This window comes from Aythya marila (assembly GCF_965140915.1).
Source record: "Aythya marila genome assembly, chromosome: 7".
NCBI classification, from domain to species: domain Eukaryota; kingdom Metazoa; phylum Chordata; class Aves; order Anseriformes; family Anatidae; genus Aythya; species Aythya marila.
Genome location: NC_139048.1, coordinates 18,669,793 through 18,686,744, shown reverse-complemented (window position 1 = coordinate 18,686,744; position 16,952 = coordinate 18,669,793). Strand labels below are relative to the sequence as shown.

General features: G+C 41.8%; 1 protein-coding gene across 6 annotated transcripts in view; it reads right to left on the bottom strand.

The window, feature by feature from the left end:
• The window catches only part of ARHGAP22 (Rho GTPase activating protein 22), a gene marked incomplete at its 5' end in the record, with an annotated part of 145,886 nt that overhangs the window by 126,608 nt on the left and 2,326 nt on the right, over nt 1–16,952 (bottom strand). For all 6 annotated transcript variants that reach the window (XR_014317964.1, XM_082765336.1, XM_082765338.1 and 3 more), the window contains one exon: nt 2,877–3,076. Coding sequence is in view for 5 of the 6 variants with exons in the window: in XM_082765336.1 (XP_082621462.1) it covers nt 2,877–3,076 (200 nt within the window). The remainder of the gene's footprint in view (nt 1–2,876; nt 3,077–16,952) is intronic.

The following is a 16,952-nucleotide window of genomic DNA, read 5'->3' as shown; positions in this document are numbered from 1 at the left end:
ACTGCTGTCAAGAGTTTCATGGGAGTTCAGAGATACGCCAGATGTGTCTGATATCTGTAGGAAGATAAGGATCCCTACAGAAATCTCCCAATCAGCAGGACATAGAATAAACTATACAAGACATCCACCATTTCTAGAATTGAAGTACAAAAACCATGCAGCACTAATGAACAGTTTTAGCAAGCTGGGGAGACTGGGCTTCGGAGCTCTGAGCCACACTCAAATATCTAAGGAGGTACAGGTCTTACTCTGCAAGAACTGCCTTATGCTTGCATACCCTTGCCTGTCAAATCATCAACCAACCAGGCTAAAAATCCAGGAGCAGCTGACAATGCTATGCAGACAAAGAGGAAAATGGTGCAAGAGTGAGCAAAACCAAGAGATCATGACAGGAGAGAGAAGGAAGAACATGACAAGCATGTGGCTACCAGACATACCACTGAGATATCCAATTGGCCCAGAACAGGAACAGTACAAGCTGTGTCATGATCCGGTGGAGGAACCAAAAAAGGGAGAGGACCAACACGAGCCTCTACGTATCTTCAGTCCTTGAGTTCTGCAGACAGTATGTCACAAGGTCACTGAATTGTGGTACTTGTGAGCCAGCAAAATTGGAGAAACAGAAGTCTGCCTCCCATGGCCTCCCTCCCCCTAGAAGAAGGTCAAATTGTTCCCCAGCTTGCTAAATTAATTTTTGCTGACAGATACACACTCCTCCTTCCAGACACAGACAGCACAAATACTTGCCTAAATTCCTTCCTCTCAAAATTTGCATAGAACAGCAATAACTCCCAGGTGTATATAAAACACACTAAAACACATTACAGCCCACTCTCAAGTCCTGCATGCTGGCATACAAAACCCACACACTCTACCCACACAGGCTAGCCCTAAGCAGCTGGCTCACATCGCTCTGCTTAACAATGGGAAATAATGAGGCCCAGCTGACTAAGCAAGGCTCTTCACTCTTGCCCCAGCAATCTGGAACACCATAGCTCTTGATGTCAAACTCCAGCCTCACAGATGACCATAGAAAGATTTGGAGGTCAGTCTAGGACAAAGAAAAACTGTTTTCACATCGGTGCTTTTTCAACAGAACTGGCTTAGGTGAATTGAAAGTAGAGAAGAGTGAACAGGTTAAATGGCTGCTCATTAAGTACACTTTTTTCCTCACACAGATTGTTGTGGTGCAGCATTTGCATTTATGGGCTTGCCAGAAGATACAATCCTAAAAAGTGGAATTTGAAACATTTGTGTTGAGAGGACTGTGGCAATGCAAATACTGTAGGTTAGTGAACATTGTGCCATTAAACTGGCCTACTTTGCAATTTTCTCAGTAAGTTTGCAAAGCACCTCATTCCAGCTCCTCTTTCCCTTGCAAGTCAACAACAACCTGAGAGGCAAGGAGGAAAGCAGACTGCACATTCCAGCTCAGAGGACTATGCAAAGCCTCCTGGAAAGGAACAGGTCAATAACATCACATGCAAAACCAAGAGTGCCACTGCCTTATAAAATAGAGAAATACAGCCCAGCTACCTAGAGAAAAATTGTCCAGGCTACTTCACTCCACCCTTCCGCTCTTGATACTGGTCAGGAATTCATGCTACGCTTCAAAAGTTGTAAGTCTGGTGACAGCTGAACCAAAGTGGTACTGGCTTCTAGATCATATTTTGACCAGTTTTGGGGGGAACATCGTGCACAGTGGGAGCGGAGAAAGAGACAGGGAAACTCTTAACCAATGGTGGACAGCCAGCCAGTGGAATACATGTATGTTGCTGTAGAAAGCAGCTGAGTATAAAAACAAAGATTTAGAGAGACACTATACATACAGATAACAAATTTATTGAATGATTACAGATGAAGTACTAGATACAGCCTTAAGAAAAGGGTGTTAGGGGGCTCAATGCTGTCCAGCAGATGAGTTAATATGACAAACCATTCCATATTTGCTACTGCAAAGCTGCCACAACTTCTAACTGCTAGATGCTCTCCTCACTTGGATGGAACATATAAGCTTCGATAGACCTCATATTGCAAAAATAACCATTACATATGATAAAATAATATTTAGCTCACTACTGAACTTTGTTCAGATCTTTCTCCAATAGCAGACAAGAACTGAAGGACTGCAATGGGTCAGGAAAGAAGTCTCAGGGAGCCAGAAAAAGCTTCAGCAGGAGAAGACGATAGCAGCTTCCAGCAATTGCTCATGGTCAAAGATAAGGGCTGCCCAAACTTGGCTACTTCAAGCCATTTACAGCACTATTCCACTAAATAAAGTAGGGTTATGGCAATCCTGTCTTTCGTCTTACTTACACACTCACCACTCTTGTCTTCAACCCTCTTCTCAATAGCACAACCTAGAAAAAGGTTATTCCTTCACTTCTGGGCTCCATCCACTTTACACCTTTCCGATTACACCTGACAGTGACAGCAATTTCTTTTGCATATTTACAGCTTACAATTCCTACCTTTCTCTCACATAACTATGCTCTTACTAAAGTAGCCTCCCTGAAATACTAACAGTGTACTGTGTAAGTGATGCCTTATACTTAACACCTTGCCTTGTATCTGGTGAGACGTATATAGTAATGAAAGTTTTGACTGGTTACATGGCAAATAGTTAACAACAGGTAGAGGTAATTTGTTTTGTTTTAGAGTTGCTCAGCATGCCACAGTAGGTAAATAAATAACTTCTGATGTTCTCCCAAACTCTGCAACTTATCCATGTGGTAACTAGGTCTCCTTGCAACATCTCTTGCTTTGAGCATTCTCAGTGCTAAGAACAACTGAACTGAGGTCTCAAACTAAAGTACTGACTGTGACCCACATAAAGTAACAGCCAATACACTGTACAGTTCTAAAAATAGTCTTACCTGAGGTTTAGTTTCTTCCTCATCCTTATAATAAAAGAGCTGGTCCCCACGCAGCACAAACCACCGCTGCTGCCAGTTCTTCATAATGCTCCTCTGTTTCTTCAGCCAGCCACACTTCAGCACACGTTCTTGAGGGTTAGGAGAGGAAGGTCTGGAGGGAGGCCCAATCTGTTCACCCATCACCAAACTCTTTGATCGGGCTGAAAAAGCAATTACAGAGAAAGTAAAATAATGAAATAAGGATGAGAACAAACCAAGAGAACAGACCACTACTTGCACTCTCCTTCTTTCAGCAGGAATTTGCTTTTAAGGGTGTACATTCAAGTTAGTGACAGCAAAACAAATCAAACATCAACCTTTTGGTACTGCTCGCTGCAACAATCTTATAGGCAGCACAGTACCTCCACTGCTCCTACTCCCTCTTCCTTCATGGCAAGTCATTACTTGCCCCCAGCTGTACATGGGAACAACAATATTGCTCTATCCAAAAGAAGAGGATGTGCAGATATTGTGAGGAGAGTACAGAAAAGAGAACAGGAGATACTAAAATGAAATATTCTTACTGCCACTGAGTTGGTTGGTCAGTGACACCAGCTGCCACAGGAGGAAACAAACACACACTGATAAAGTCAGAACTGAGAATGACTCAAAAAGGGAATAGGCACATAGAGGTAACATAGCTATACAGTATGATTCAAGTCACCTGAGCCTTTTGAGCTTTCCGACTTTGAAGCAGAAAAAACACAATGGAAATTTTTAAAAGGGACAAATCTACTAGTCTGGAGTAGCAGATAATCAGATATTGCAAGTAAAAAGTGAGCTCTCTAGCATAGAGAGGTTACATGATCTCATAGGTCTTCTCCATTTCTACTTCCTTTGAATTTATGAAGTTATGAAGTATCTTATAAAAAAAGTTATTTACTATCTGAGGTCATTTTCCTTCATTAGAGCAAGTCTGCTCACCTCTCCTGTAACCACCCCACAGGAGGTCAGCCTGTCCTCTGACAGCTTTCCAGTTTTATAGGAAGAGGGCATCACTTTATTTATTATTTTTAAGTGTAAAACTCAGTGGGAAACCTTGTCTGACATGCAGATTTTTTCCATTTCTTTAAGTTCCTAGGGTGAGTTCCACTACAATAAAGTTTGTCTCATGCCTCAATCAAGAAAGCTATAGGTTGAACCCTATTGCCTACTGTAAGAAGTTTGTTTTCAGCTGGACTCTAAAAATTAATTAAAATCTTGAAATGATGTAAGACATGCTGATAGAGAGTTACAGCTTTTTCTGAGTTATCTTTCCCTTATTTTTGGCTAAAATAATTTGCTGAATTTAAGCTGAACTCACATAAAGCATTAGTTCCACATTAGTGAGATCTACCAGCAAACTTTGTATTTGCTCAAGTAACCCAGTACTCCCCAAACACTTATTTTTACATATATATATATGTATGTATGTAAAATATATAGCTCTGACGTATCTGGGCTTATTCTTACTAAGTTTACTCACTATAGTCTTAGCTCTGACAGGACTTTTCATTCTAGCAAAGTATGTAAAGAATTGCTTGCCTTCCACGAAGCTAACTGAAATCTCCATGCCTTCATACATCCCTTTCTGGCAACACAGTGCCCTCTAGCAGATGATTATAGAAGTACCACATACAACTTTGCCTGCTACCCCCCATCACTCCCAAGAAAGAGAGGATCCCATTTCGTGCATGTGCAGTAAAAAGCAGACTTCATATTTAAATCTCTACTACACAGGTATATAAGGGCTTAGTTGAAGGAACAGCCTTTTCCTCATCCCAGGCCATGTTTTATAGCAAGGACCAAGCTGTTATCTGTAACAGTCCCAGGTTCCTTTCCACATCCATGTTTACAACATACCTTATTACAAATATCCCAAGAATTTGCTTTTCCAAATGGAACTATGTTTCTTGGACAATGCCTTAGAAATTAACCTATTTAGTCTAATAGCACCAAAATCTATACTTCAGGAAGCACCTCAGTCACCTCCACACTACAGCACCTCAGCACCTTCCAGATTGTGTCATTCCCAGTAGTTTCCAAATTCCCTGTCTGCATACAGTTATATAAACCCTCTCCTACCCAACGCAAATCAGATTTATTAGATTTAACTGGAAAAAAGCTACCTTTTTTATAGCATCTATATTGACAAAGACCTAACAGAAGACATCATTCAGCATTGTCATAACCCAAAGTGAGCCTTCCTTCACACATCCTTTGAGGTTACTTGCACAGCCCTGCCTAGTAACAATTTATTATAGGGAAGAGTTGAGGCTTTCATGATCAGACACTAGAGGATGTATATCCTCATACTTTTATTTTAAGCAGCACCACACGTTAGTCAACTGCTATGGCTGTTAATTCTTCATGCTGTCTTAGCTTTTCATTTCCTTAGAGCTTCTAGTCATGACTGTAATAGTTTATTTCATTATGGAGATAGTTAGCAACCTCATCTGTAAGTCAACAACACAGACCAGACAAATTTTTAGAAGAAGGAATTATTTATGGCTATTAACAGCATTGACGTTTATATTGCATGCTTCATGGAATAAAATAATTGCATAGAGAGGTCAGAAGAAAGTTTTCAGATGAGTACAGCCTGCCTTTAAAGGAGTTGGTATCTCACAGTGCTTGGATCAAATACCTACTTTGATAATCCGATCCAGTACATCAAGCCCCTTGTTCTTAATGGTAGATATATATATTCTTAGTACTCATCTATTTAACAGAATTATGGAATCAGCAAAGCATAAGGAAGAAAACAAATCAATAAATCAGGCATACAACAACTCAGCAAATAATTTACACACTCTAGAGTTCTAATCCAGTAATGCCTTTTCAATAACTCCAAACAGTTTGGTTTTGCTCTCCACATTTTCATGAATTGATTATTGACTCAGAAACACAGAAAAGCACTAAACAGAAATCAATGTAGAAAGGATTCAAGCTCCCCCTGGAAGAAAGGTTTAAGATTCACTTGCACAAAGCAACAGTACTGAAATGCCAGCTACAGGACATACCCACTCAGAAGCAGGAAAAATGACAATTACAACCCAGCAAGTTTATTACAGACCATATAGACCCACATCCTTGATGCCAACAACAGTGAGCCAAACCTCTTTTAGGAACCATTAGATGGCAGGAATCATTAAATGGCAAGAAGCAGAATTGCTTCCAGCTGCAGGAGTATTTGCAAGGTCTGCAATGTTCCATATGGATGTTGTCTTGGCTAGATGAAGGTGGGAGTAGGCACTGTGAACAAAGATGAGCAACAATGACTGCTGTACTAACTACCTGAGATACACCAAATAAGCTCTTCAAAACCCCCACACTTGACTGCCATGCCTTTGCTATTAAACTCAAAGATTATTCCAAGGAGTGGACAGACCAACTCAGATGGAGCCATGCTGCCATTCCTTACAGAAATGGGAATCCCTATCTAGACAGGGCCAAGCTGGGATGCAAAGTTACTCTTCAGTTCTCCCTCTTCGCCCTATTACCAGAATATCAGACATCTACAAGAGTCCGCTGCCACTCAGACCTGCCTCTGAGCAATACACATCACCACTTTCTCATCACTTTGATTGTCTATCTTAAGCATGCACATCAACACAGGTAAGTTCCTCTGCTACACTTCTTCCTTTCTCTACCCACACCATTCCCCTTTTCTGAGCACAGTACTGACTGAAAACATTTGACAGTTTCTTCTTTCCTTCCCCTGCTCAGACCACTACAGATTTGAACAGTCATTGAGAACCTAGCTAAATCAGGGACATTGAATTGCATTGACTTGATTAATTTCAATATCAATTAAACTTGTGGTCTTTTGAAATTTCATAAGCAATTAAACTAAATCAATAGTCATTAAACAGAGTCTGGCTGACAAATTGTCCTTCAGTGAAGGCACTTCGTTCTAATGTTCCTTCAACTAATGACATAGTGACACCAGCTATTATTTCTGATAGTATTTAAAACACTAGCCACAAAAGGAAGAGATCTTACGTACTATAAGCAATATTCTCAGTTTTTACTTAACTCAAACAGTGTCAAAAAAAGCCCCGACAACACAAGAGATACATTTCTTTTCACCAAGTTGTAGGAAAAAAATATTTGCTTCAGATTTGTTTTGTCTGTAGTACACATCTGTATTTGTGTTTGCATTTGATTGCTGAGATACCACTGCCAGCAAGCACAAATGAAACCAAGACACTTCCTCAACAACCTGAGAATTTATCATCTTGAAACACAGTAAAGACATTAAGGGAACAATGTTTGAAATCACAGAATTGTCTAGGTGATCAGTGATAAGATGTATTTAGACAACTAGAAGGATATAAGTTTAAAGAAACTGGCAATGGCTTTTTGTTCTCTGAAGCCAAATAGAGTAGCAGTCTGCACTGAATCTAGAGGTTGCTGCACAGCCAAGTGCTTGCTCACATTTTGTGACCTGGAAGACACATACTACATTTAGGAGTACTGCCATAACAGCAGGTTGTGCTCTATTAGTTTTAGTGAATGAAGCTACACCTCTCTATTCAGAACATTATACAGAATATTCCAGGATTATACAGACCAAGACAACGTGCTGCATTCTACCACCCTTCCTTGGTGCCTTGTGAAGCACTAATGCAAGCTCACACCAAAGTAAGACTTCAGAAAAGATGTACTAAAGCTGTACCAGGGTGCCTGGCAAACCAGCAGGTCCCTGAATAAAGCAAGTCCTGCCCAAGGGTACCAGCTGCAGAACAGAAAGACTGCAGACAGAGTCCAACAGGGGCCTGGCGAGCAGACCCAGCCACAAGGGCTCAGAGATCAACCAGAACAAGAGGCAGCCTGAAGAATGACTGCATATAAACCAGCACACTTGAGCTGGAGGATTTAGAACTGTATTGCAACTACTTGGGACTTCATCATCTCTCCAAACATGTCTGGGCAGGACCGGTGCATGGTTTTGCAACTGAAAAACTCAGATAAAATACAAAATTCTGGAGATGCTGCTTCCACAGCTGTACTGTGGAATATTTCACAGCCCAGACTTGGTTTGTTTTTTAAGCTATACCAGCTGTAAAGATACAATGAAGATACTCACTGCTGAGCAGCCTAGCCCCTTCACCGATAACATGTGCACATGCCAAAAAGTTCTGAAGCATTAGATTGCATACATTCTACATACCAGCATATTTTAAGGGTAAGCATGCTGACAATACCTGGCAAAACAGAAGGCAAGATCTCCTGCTAGCTAGCAGGTTAGTACACCCACACAACACTGCTGTTCTATACATACTCCTTCAGGTACTGAAAACTATTTAACACTGCCATGCCCTGAGCTCAGGCTTCTTCCAAGGTTTACTAGCCTAGGCAAAGCAGCACTCAAAGCTGCCTATAACCTTCCTAGAGTCAGAGCAGGCTTAGATCTTCGCATCCATCTTCAATAAGTATGCAGCATTTCCTTTTAGAACATGTGGAACAACTCTTCTCCCTATACTACAGTATTTACATAACACCATCAGAAACCAAGAAGGCAAGACACTGGTTTGAGGGCTGCTGCTTTCTGAGTGGCATAAAGGAATTAATCTTGGTCTTCTGTGTAGTTCAAGACAACAGCCATGGCTTTTCACCACTTTACAAATGGTACAGTCAGCTCTGTATAAGGCATGCTCTAAATCAGAAAAGTTATTTTATACTCCAGTGACCTGTGCAATATGACCAGGAGAATTGCTTATACTCATCAGTTACTTTGCACAAGTATGCAGTTAGTGCACCTAAACGAGGCATTGGGGCGATCAGGCTGAACAAAGGTAGCAATCAGTTTGAATCTTTGCTATCTTTTACAGTGACCCAAATGGTCGTGGCTTCAGTGAAATATGCTAACATTATTTTGGCTAGATCTAAGTAGAAAGTACAGCACACTGGGAGCAGACATGCATGGTGGAACAGATTGTGTCCCCCATGACCCACACAATACTTATGTCAGAGATTTTCTTTAAGTCCATTATTATTTTCTTTAAGTCCATTATTATTTTCTTTAAGTCCAACCAAAATAATTCTTTGATTCTACATTAGGGAGAAATAATCAGATCTGCTTCAAAAGCATGCTGTTAATCCAAACCAAAATGGATATTTACATATATATAAACATCCCTAACTACTCCAAATGAAGACACTAGACAGGATCTGCCTACTGACCCAGTAGGTTGGACTAAGGACAGAGACACATGCAGTAGAACAATAGATAGTGAAACTTTTGGACATTATAGTAACAGACTATTAATATAATGGCTCTTCACTGAAGGCTTACTTTAAGCCTTAACTGTTGCACCCATCCATTCTCATCTTAGTTCTACTGCTCACAGTGTATCTGAAGTAACAGCACAGCCCTGTCTGTACAAGGCAAATGAAAATGTGTATCCAACAGGTAAGCGAAGCCCCTGCAAAAAAAAAAAAAAAAAAAAAGCCTGTGAAAGGACAAGGAATAAAGACAACATTCACTTAGCACCCTAACTACTGGCCTTTTAACCCTCAACACAAGATACAACGTGGGGTCTGTAATGGTTGTTTTATTTTCAGTACCAGCTAGTTTGCTACTGATCATGCAGCAGCAGCATGTGTTAGCTTCTCTGTAAGAAAATGCACAAAATACATCACAGCCCAACCATTCAATTTTGCCTTTCATCACTCTTACAACCTTTTCTTCACTAACACTGGCCTCCTATCCCAATAGGATGAAGTAGTTTTGCATAGCTTGCTGCACATCATATTTTAAGCAAGCCATTCAGCATTGCCTTGTGTGTATGTTCCTCGGCTTGGAGAAGGCTAGGTAATACTCTGTTCTTCAGACAAGGCTAGAGAGCTACAAGCTCCTGCCATTAATTGAACAGTAGTCACTTGAGTAATGCTCATATGCTTTATTTATTTGTTAAGCATTGAAAGGGACACAAAGAAGATGGATAGCCAGTCCATTATAATTTCATGCTATTCTATCCCAGTAGACAGCAGGTTCAGCTTAGTTTCATTATCAAGAGAGATTCAATGTTGGTTTTCTGTTTGTTTTCAGAAAAGAAAAAAAAAAACAGAAGAGAAAGATATGATTAGCAAGAAGACACAAAGATAGGTAAATGCCATAAGCAGTAGCTCAGAATCCTAAATTCAACATATTATGTCCTTTGTTATTGTAAAAATCTGTTACAGACCATACCATTGGACAGCCCAAGTACAGAAACCAGTTTACTGCAAAGGTCTGCATTTTCAGGTCTGCACCATGCACTGACAGTTCCCAACTGGAACCACTGCAGCAGACTGTTCAGAGGACAAAGCAGCACTTCGTTCGTATCCATTTGCCACTTAGTTCATATCCATTTGCTGAGTCAGTTTAAAGCATGCCTTCACCACCAAAGCACGCACGATGGGCTACAGAACCATAGCAAAGCCAAGCACCACTCTCCGCTCCCACTGAACCTTGGCAGCATCTCTTGAAAACTGTCCATCATCTCCATCTGGTTAGTTAGAACTGCCTACCTGACAAGCACTGCTCAACTCACACCCTGCTGCTGGCAAAGCTCTGCAATTCCTTGGGCAACCACGCTGAGCTACAGCTCACCGCTGCCAGAAGAGGGAAGTCTTACTCCCTTCTCCCTACACCCACACCACTCTTTCCTTCTGATCCACCCAGCCTTATGTTCCCACACTTCACTGACAAGCTCAGACCTTTTTATAAGAATAGTTACTCTCTGGAATGCCAGGAAGTCATCTCAGATTTCTTTTCCCCTGCTATTTTAGCGAGTCAAGTCAGGTCACAGAAAGACGACTGAATAAATAGCTTGTGCCCCCTCCACAATCAGTAAAAACCTCTTGTAATCTTCCCAGTGGGTATGGATTTAAGACTTCATTTTAAATAGTGTTCCTAGCCATGGTGGACTGAGGGACAGACAAAACACACTGGCCACAATCACATTCATGTTGGAGCAGGGACTGTACTAAACTTGTACAGCACCAAACACTGTGGGATCCTGGTCAAGGCTGCAGCTCTTCAGCACTACAGATACAGCACATAGGTCTGCTGCATCATAATAATTCAAGTTAGTCATATACCCTGCATTCACCAATGCATTTATAACAAATATTAATACCCATGACATGCCAAGTACTTGGTCCATATTCTTCAGATGCTGCAGTGGATGCCAACGTCACTGGTATCTTATACTAACCGGAGACATTTGTCTGCCACACTCCCTAGAATACCACTTCCCCAAATTATTGTGAACTGAAAATGGTAACCAGGAGTAGAGAAAACTTCGTCAAGGCCTTTTGTCAGTAACACTGAAGTGATAATGTCAGCCAGCTGCTTTCAGGAATAAAACCTACCCATATTCAGCAATACCTCATTTCTCTTATACAAAGATCACCACAGGTATTCATTCCTACACTACTCTTAGGGCATTACACCAACAGCTCCATGTTGATTTCAACACTTGTTATGTCTGTTTTCCATGTGCAAACAGCACCTGTCCCCTTCTCTGTAAAACAGGTCCCTCAGTGACTTGCCTTAGTGACAGTGTTATTTATTTGGGAGACAGAGCTAGAAAAAAATCCAGGAATTCTTACTCCTACATGTCTCATAATCTGAACACAAGTACACAAATTATTTGGCTGTTTGTATAAGATGTCATGGGCTAATACCATAGGGAGGGGTTCTCCTAACTTGGAGGTCTACACAAGGTTAAGCATTAGACTGTGAAACTCCCTGCTGACAGTCCTCCCAGAGATCATGATTGATCCAATCCTTTCTCCTGCAGCGTAACCACTTCACCTTAGAACAAGTGTATACAGCTTCCTCATCACTTCATAGAATATCCCAAGTTGGAAGGGACCCAGAAGGATCATCGAGTCCAATTTAACACCACACACCATAGTTTTGGGTGTAGTTTTTGTTTGTTAACTTCAAGGAGTTCACAAAAAAATGTGAACTTAAAAGCATAATGTGCTTTTAATTACATGCGTTAAGAGGAAAGATACTCCAAGCAACTTTTTTAAACTCCAGAGAACACCTAGTATCTCCCCTATTAAGCTATTCATAAAGACAAATTTACTCTCTTTTGGGCATGAGACACGCACAGAGAAGCTCTGTTGAAGGCAAACACGCTAGAAGGACTGTCAGCAGCAGCCTCCCTCCCCCATGCTAGTTTCAAATACCTTGAACACATACAGGCCTGGGCATGGATCCTTTCCTTTTCCAGCTCACCAGATGGCTCACACTGCACCCTCATCAAGGGGTTCCCCCCCTGCCATCATGGTGTGGGAGGGCCTTCATCATTGCCTCAAACTACCTCTGCCTATTATGCAGGGAGCTGGAGAAAACACATCAAGCTGTTTATACTGCTGTGCTTGCCTATTAACTACCAGCAATGTGAAAGGAAACCAACAAGGAAAAATAACGTAATTCTGGTAGTAGCCTTGCAATGAAAAGGAATACATTTATACAGGCTCCAGAAGGAGCAGGTGACTGACCTCCCAGGAGCGAGGTGCCAGCATTTGTAGTGCTACCACTGTGCTCTTTGCCAGCCTGTGCTTGCTCAGCAGGTGTTTTACAGCTAAATTAGAAAGCCTATGGCTTTTTCACTTTTAAATATTTAATTTCCCCCCACACACAGTTTATCTCCCTGGCAGCCCAGCCACCCTTCAAGCGGTGTTACTGCTCCTTCCTAAGGCCTCAACCATTGCCCAGGAGGCGAGGCTGTGGCTCGTTATTTCAAATCCAAATGGCGTGCGCCCAGTAATGGCCGCTTGCCTGCAAAGTTTTGGGGCTTGCTCTACAGAAGGTGATCTCCTGCCTGAGCCTTCAGGCCGGGCCAGAACACTGCTATTGCCAAAAGCTTCACCTAGCTCAGCATACACCACAAAACCCATGTGGAAAGGAAAAGGCATCTCCACAGGGATAGAGAGGCTCACCCCTCTGAACAGCCCAGGTCCTTCTGTCATGGATCATACCACCGAGTAGCAGCAGGAGCTGAACCTCTCTCTCTGGAGTTATGCCCCAGTTATCAGTTTCTAAGACCTTCCCCTACATACACACAGCCACTGAACCAGACAGAGACAGAGCATAAAGCTGGTAATACAGCTCACTGCGCTGCACATCCCTTACCAAAATAGCAAAGTGCTAGGAGTCTGACCACTACCAACAGGACAGGAATAATCCCCTACCTCTTTCACCTCCCTAGTGCCAGACACAGCACGCAGGGACACCCACGCTCTTATTCATCCACCCCAAGCTTCCCCATCCGGTTTGGGGCTATTCTTTCCTCCTGCCTTCAGGGCACCTATAAGCAACTAGCCCAGCAGCACACCAGGCTCCAACCCCAATGCCTCCCTCAACAGCCCACAGCATTTTCTTAGGATTTTAAGCTCAACTCAGCAGCTTTACCTCACGTTTCTCCAAAGCAAGGAGGTGAGACTGAGACTCACACCACAAACAGGGCTTGCCCCACAGTGCCTCAGAGGCTCCTCACACAAGTTCACAAACCACAAGCCATAAACTAAATTGGTTTTACTAGCATTTCACTCTAGCCTTTTACCCACATACCTTTCTAGAACACAGCTCCTGAAATTGCCTCTTCTGTCTCAAAGAAACCCTATTTCTAGGAAGGGATATAGTGAGCCTCCTCCTTGCAGCTGGGCTTCCCCAGTGTAATGTTGACCCTGCCATGCCAGCTGCAGCTAGTGACTCTGATTGCTCCACACCATGGGGGCTGGTGTGCTCCCACCTGTGTTGGTGGGCTCTCAGGGGCTCGAAATTTCTGGAGGAGTTCACAGCTCCAGGGCTACTGACTTTGGTTGCAAGAGTACAAGGCTGGGTGTTATTGTTTGCCTGGTAAGATGGAGGTGCCAAGGTGCAGGCCACCCACATGCTTTGGAATAGCTGTGTGCAACATCAGCCCCTCAAACCAGAGCTGCATCATCGGGGCTGCAGAGCCCTCAGAGTTCCTCTCCACAGAGCTAAGAGGCTGCAGGTGCAAAGCTGTGGTTTGTGAAGGGGACCAGGTGTCTGTGAGAGTTCCCCTTTTCTGCCTCACACTAGCCAGAGAAACAAGCTTTTCATGCAGCATGATTTTGAAGAGGGTACAGCCTGAGGAGCCTGCACTGGGCAGTCCTTGAGATCTAGGGCCTGCCCCAGCAGTGTGGTGCTGGTCCCTGCTAAGAGAAGTCACTGATAGGCAGGAGTTGAGAGCAAAGATGCCCCCAGTTTGCCCTGTATGCCCGAGGAAAATAGCAATGTGACAATTAACTGCTGTGCACAGGGCAGCAGGAATGCCTTCTGTAGAGGACTCAGAAAAAAGCCAGAGGGTTGATCCCTCAGTAACCAGAGAAGCCAGATTGCACTTTAGACTGTTTGGCTGCCTCTGGGATATTATGAACTCCATTTACTTCACAGTTCCTAATGTCTTCTCTCTTCCATATCCCCCTTTTTTTCCCCCCATAAACTAATTTTCACACTTTTTCTTCTCCTTTGTGTTGAAATCTCATTTAATCGCTATTTTTTGTTCCCTTGTTAGGCCTCATCTCAGCTTTTCCTGTTGCAGACAGTCTTGCTATCGGCACCTGCTACTGGGCCTGTGTGGTTGCTTCTTAGATGCGGCCCAGCCCCTGGGACCTGAACAATGTCAATGGTACTGAAAAATTAACTAGCTTAGCCAAATATGACTCTGAATAAGCAGCATCTTCTAACAGAGTCAGAGGTCACCTTCACTGGTATAAAAATGCCCTATTCGTTTTCCAGAGATGTTGCACATCAACGTTCATTCCTAAGCCTGGCAAACTCAGGCTAGGTGAGACCTTCTGAAAGCCATGACTGGTTGATAGCTTTCTGCTGTTGTTGAGGCTTCTTGAAGAAGTGATTAATAGCAATTTCATTTAGACAGGAAATCTTTAAAGGGATGACCCCAATCGCTCCATATTTCTGGTACAGAAATAAGTTACTACTAGCAAACCCCACAATTTCATACCAGTACATTCATCCTATTGTCCTCCACCTGCTCAAGAACTAAGGTTGCAGGGTTGCATTCAGATATCTAAGCCCTTAGCTGGTGAGTTCTTACAGTCAGATGTGTTCTGGTGACACAGAATGGCCAGTTAAAAGCTGCTGAACAAGGAGGAAGGATAATTCAGTATTCTTTCACACTACACTAAACTTCAGGAAACTTGTTTCAAGTCCTAGCTTTGCCTTGGAGCTTTCCCTAATCCACAGAATGTAAATGTTAACTGTGAAACGTAGCATATGCAAAGGCAAATCCATTATGAATTGTGAAGTTCTATGAAATGGTAGTGAAGTGTTGGCCTCAAGTAATGGATTGAAATAAAATTATCAGTTCTGAATAGGCGTGTTGTGACTGACAATTTTGGAGATGTCTACATTAGCAAATAGTGCAGATCCTTAGGAGTGCATTTGTTGGACAGTTAATGACATGTAACTAATATCCTTACTACATATGAATTTTAAGGGGCTCTGTTTTGCACCAGTACTATTTTGGTCCTATACAGGATCATCCCCAACAACACATTACATTCCTATATCCCTTAACTTTCTGGCTAACTTGAACATGTGTGTGCATTTACAAGATCATCAATGTGTCTTTTGCATAGTCATTTGGGCATTTTCTTTCAGAACATATATTTCTGTTGAGTATTATATGAGAGTTTTCTCTGGATACACAGATATGGTTATCTTTCCTCTATCCTGCCTCCAATTTTCTTTGAGCTTATAGGAGTCAACTGTATTTTGACTTGTCTTTTCTCCTTTCAAGTCTGTCTGGATTTAGCCAACCAGATCACAAATTGTTAGGATGGAGACTGAACAATCATGTATCCTTAGTGCCGTAAGAAATCAGTTTAAGTATAGTGTATCTGTGCTCCAGAAATCAAAGAAACAGCACTTTCATTAAAAATACAATGACACCATTGCAAAAGCACTGAATATTAAAGCATAGCTGTCCTCACTGCAAGCACATGAAGCTTACATTGTACATGTGCACACTCCCAGAGGGGTATAATAATACTTTACCCTCTAAAGTTCCTCCTGCCAAGATTACTATACATCATTCTTAGAAATGTTTTAAGTATGCTAAAGCCCACTTTTCATTAAAATTGAATTATGATGAGTTTCAGAAAAGAAAGAAAAAAAAAAAAAAAACAAGAAAGAGGGGAATAATGCAATTTTATGACAGGCATGTTGAAGGATACGTGAGGAAAAAACAGCCTGCCTGCAGCAGGCTAGCTAGCTAAAATGTTTCCCATCATCTTTTCCAGTCTCTAAGTTTTAATTAAACAGTAAAAAAAAAAAAAAAAGTAATTCTTATGACTGTGAATAAAATTTTCAACATACTGTAACATATGCGTGAATGTGCAGCCAAACAGAAATAATAGATCAGAGAAGTGCAGACAATTCCTTAATGTCAGACACCCACTAGTACAAAGTCCTAGTAAGAAGAGAAGGTTACATGTAGTTCTTCATGCCTATATAACTGAGACAGACTGTGCTGAAGACAGGAATACGGTAAAGAATCTATCATGTCAGCAGTTCTTTTGCGATAGAGAGCAATACCTTCATAACACTTATTAAAAAACAAATGTGCAAACTTGTAGCCAGTCCAGCTTCTATTGCCAAGCACATTTAAAAGCAACTGGTCAGATACAGTCTAAGAATTTCTCAGAAAAGCAGCAAATGTTTTGCTTCATTTTTTCATACCTTAAGGGCAATGAAACAAAAATGCATTCCTTGAGACTGAAGGATGGAGTCTGAAAACTGCTTTCCCTGCTCTCCATACTTAAAGTTCTCTTGCCTCCACTTTGGAAGACAGCATTTTTATGCCCCATCACAGTAAGTGACAGGAAAGAATGTGAGAATAGGAGATGTTTTCCATTGCAGTCACTTATTTCAGAATTCTGGAGTCCGCCAACTGCTGTACATAAAACATTGTAGATGAAAAAATAATGTAAAATCCATTCAGGCCTAACCAGGATGAATGATTTTCCAGAAGGCCCATTTAGGCACATTAAGATTTCCAG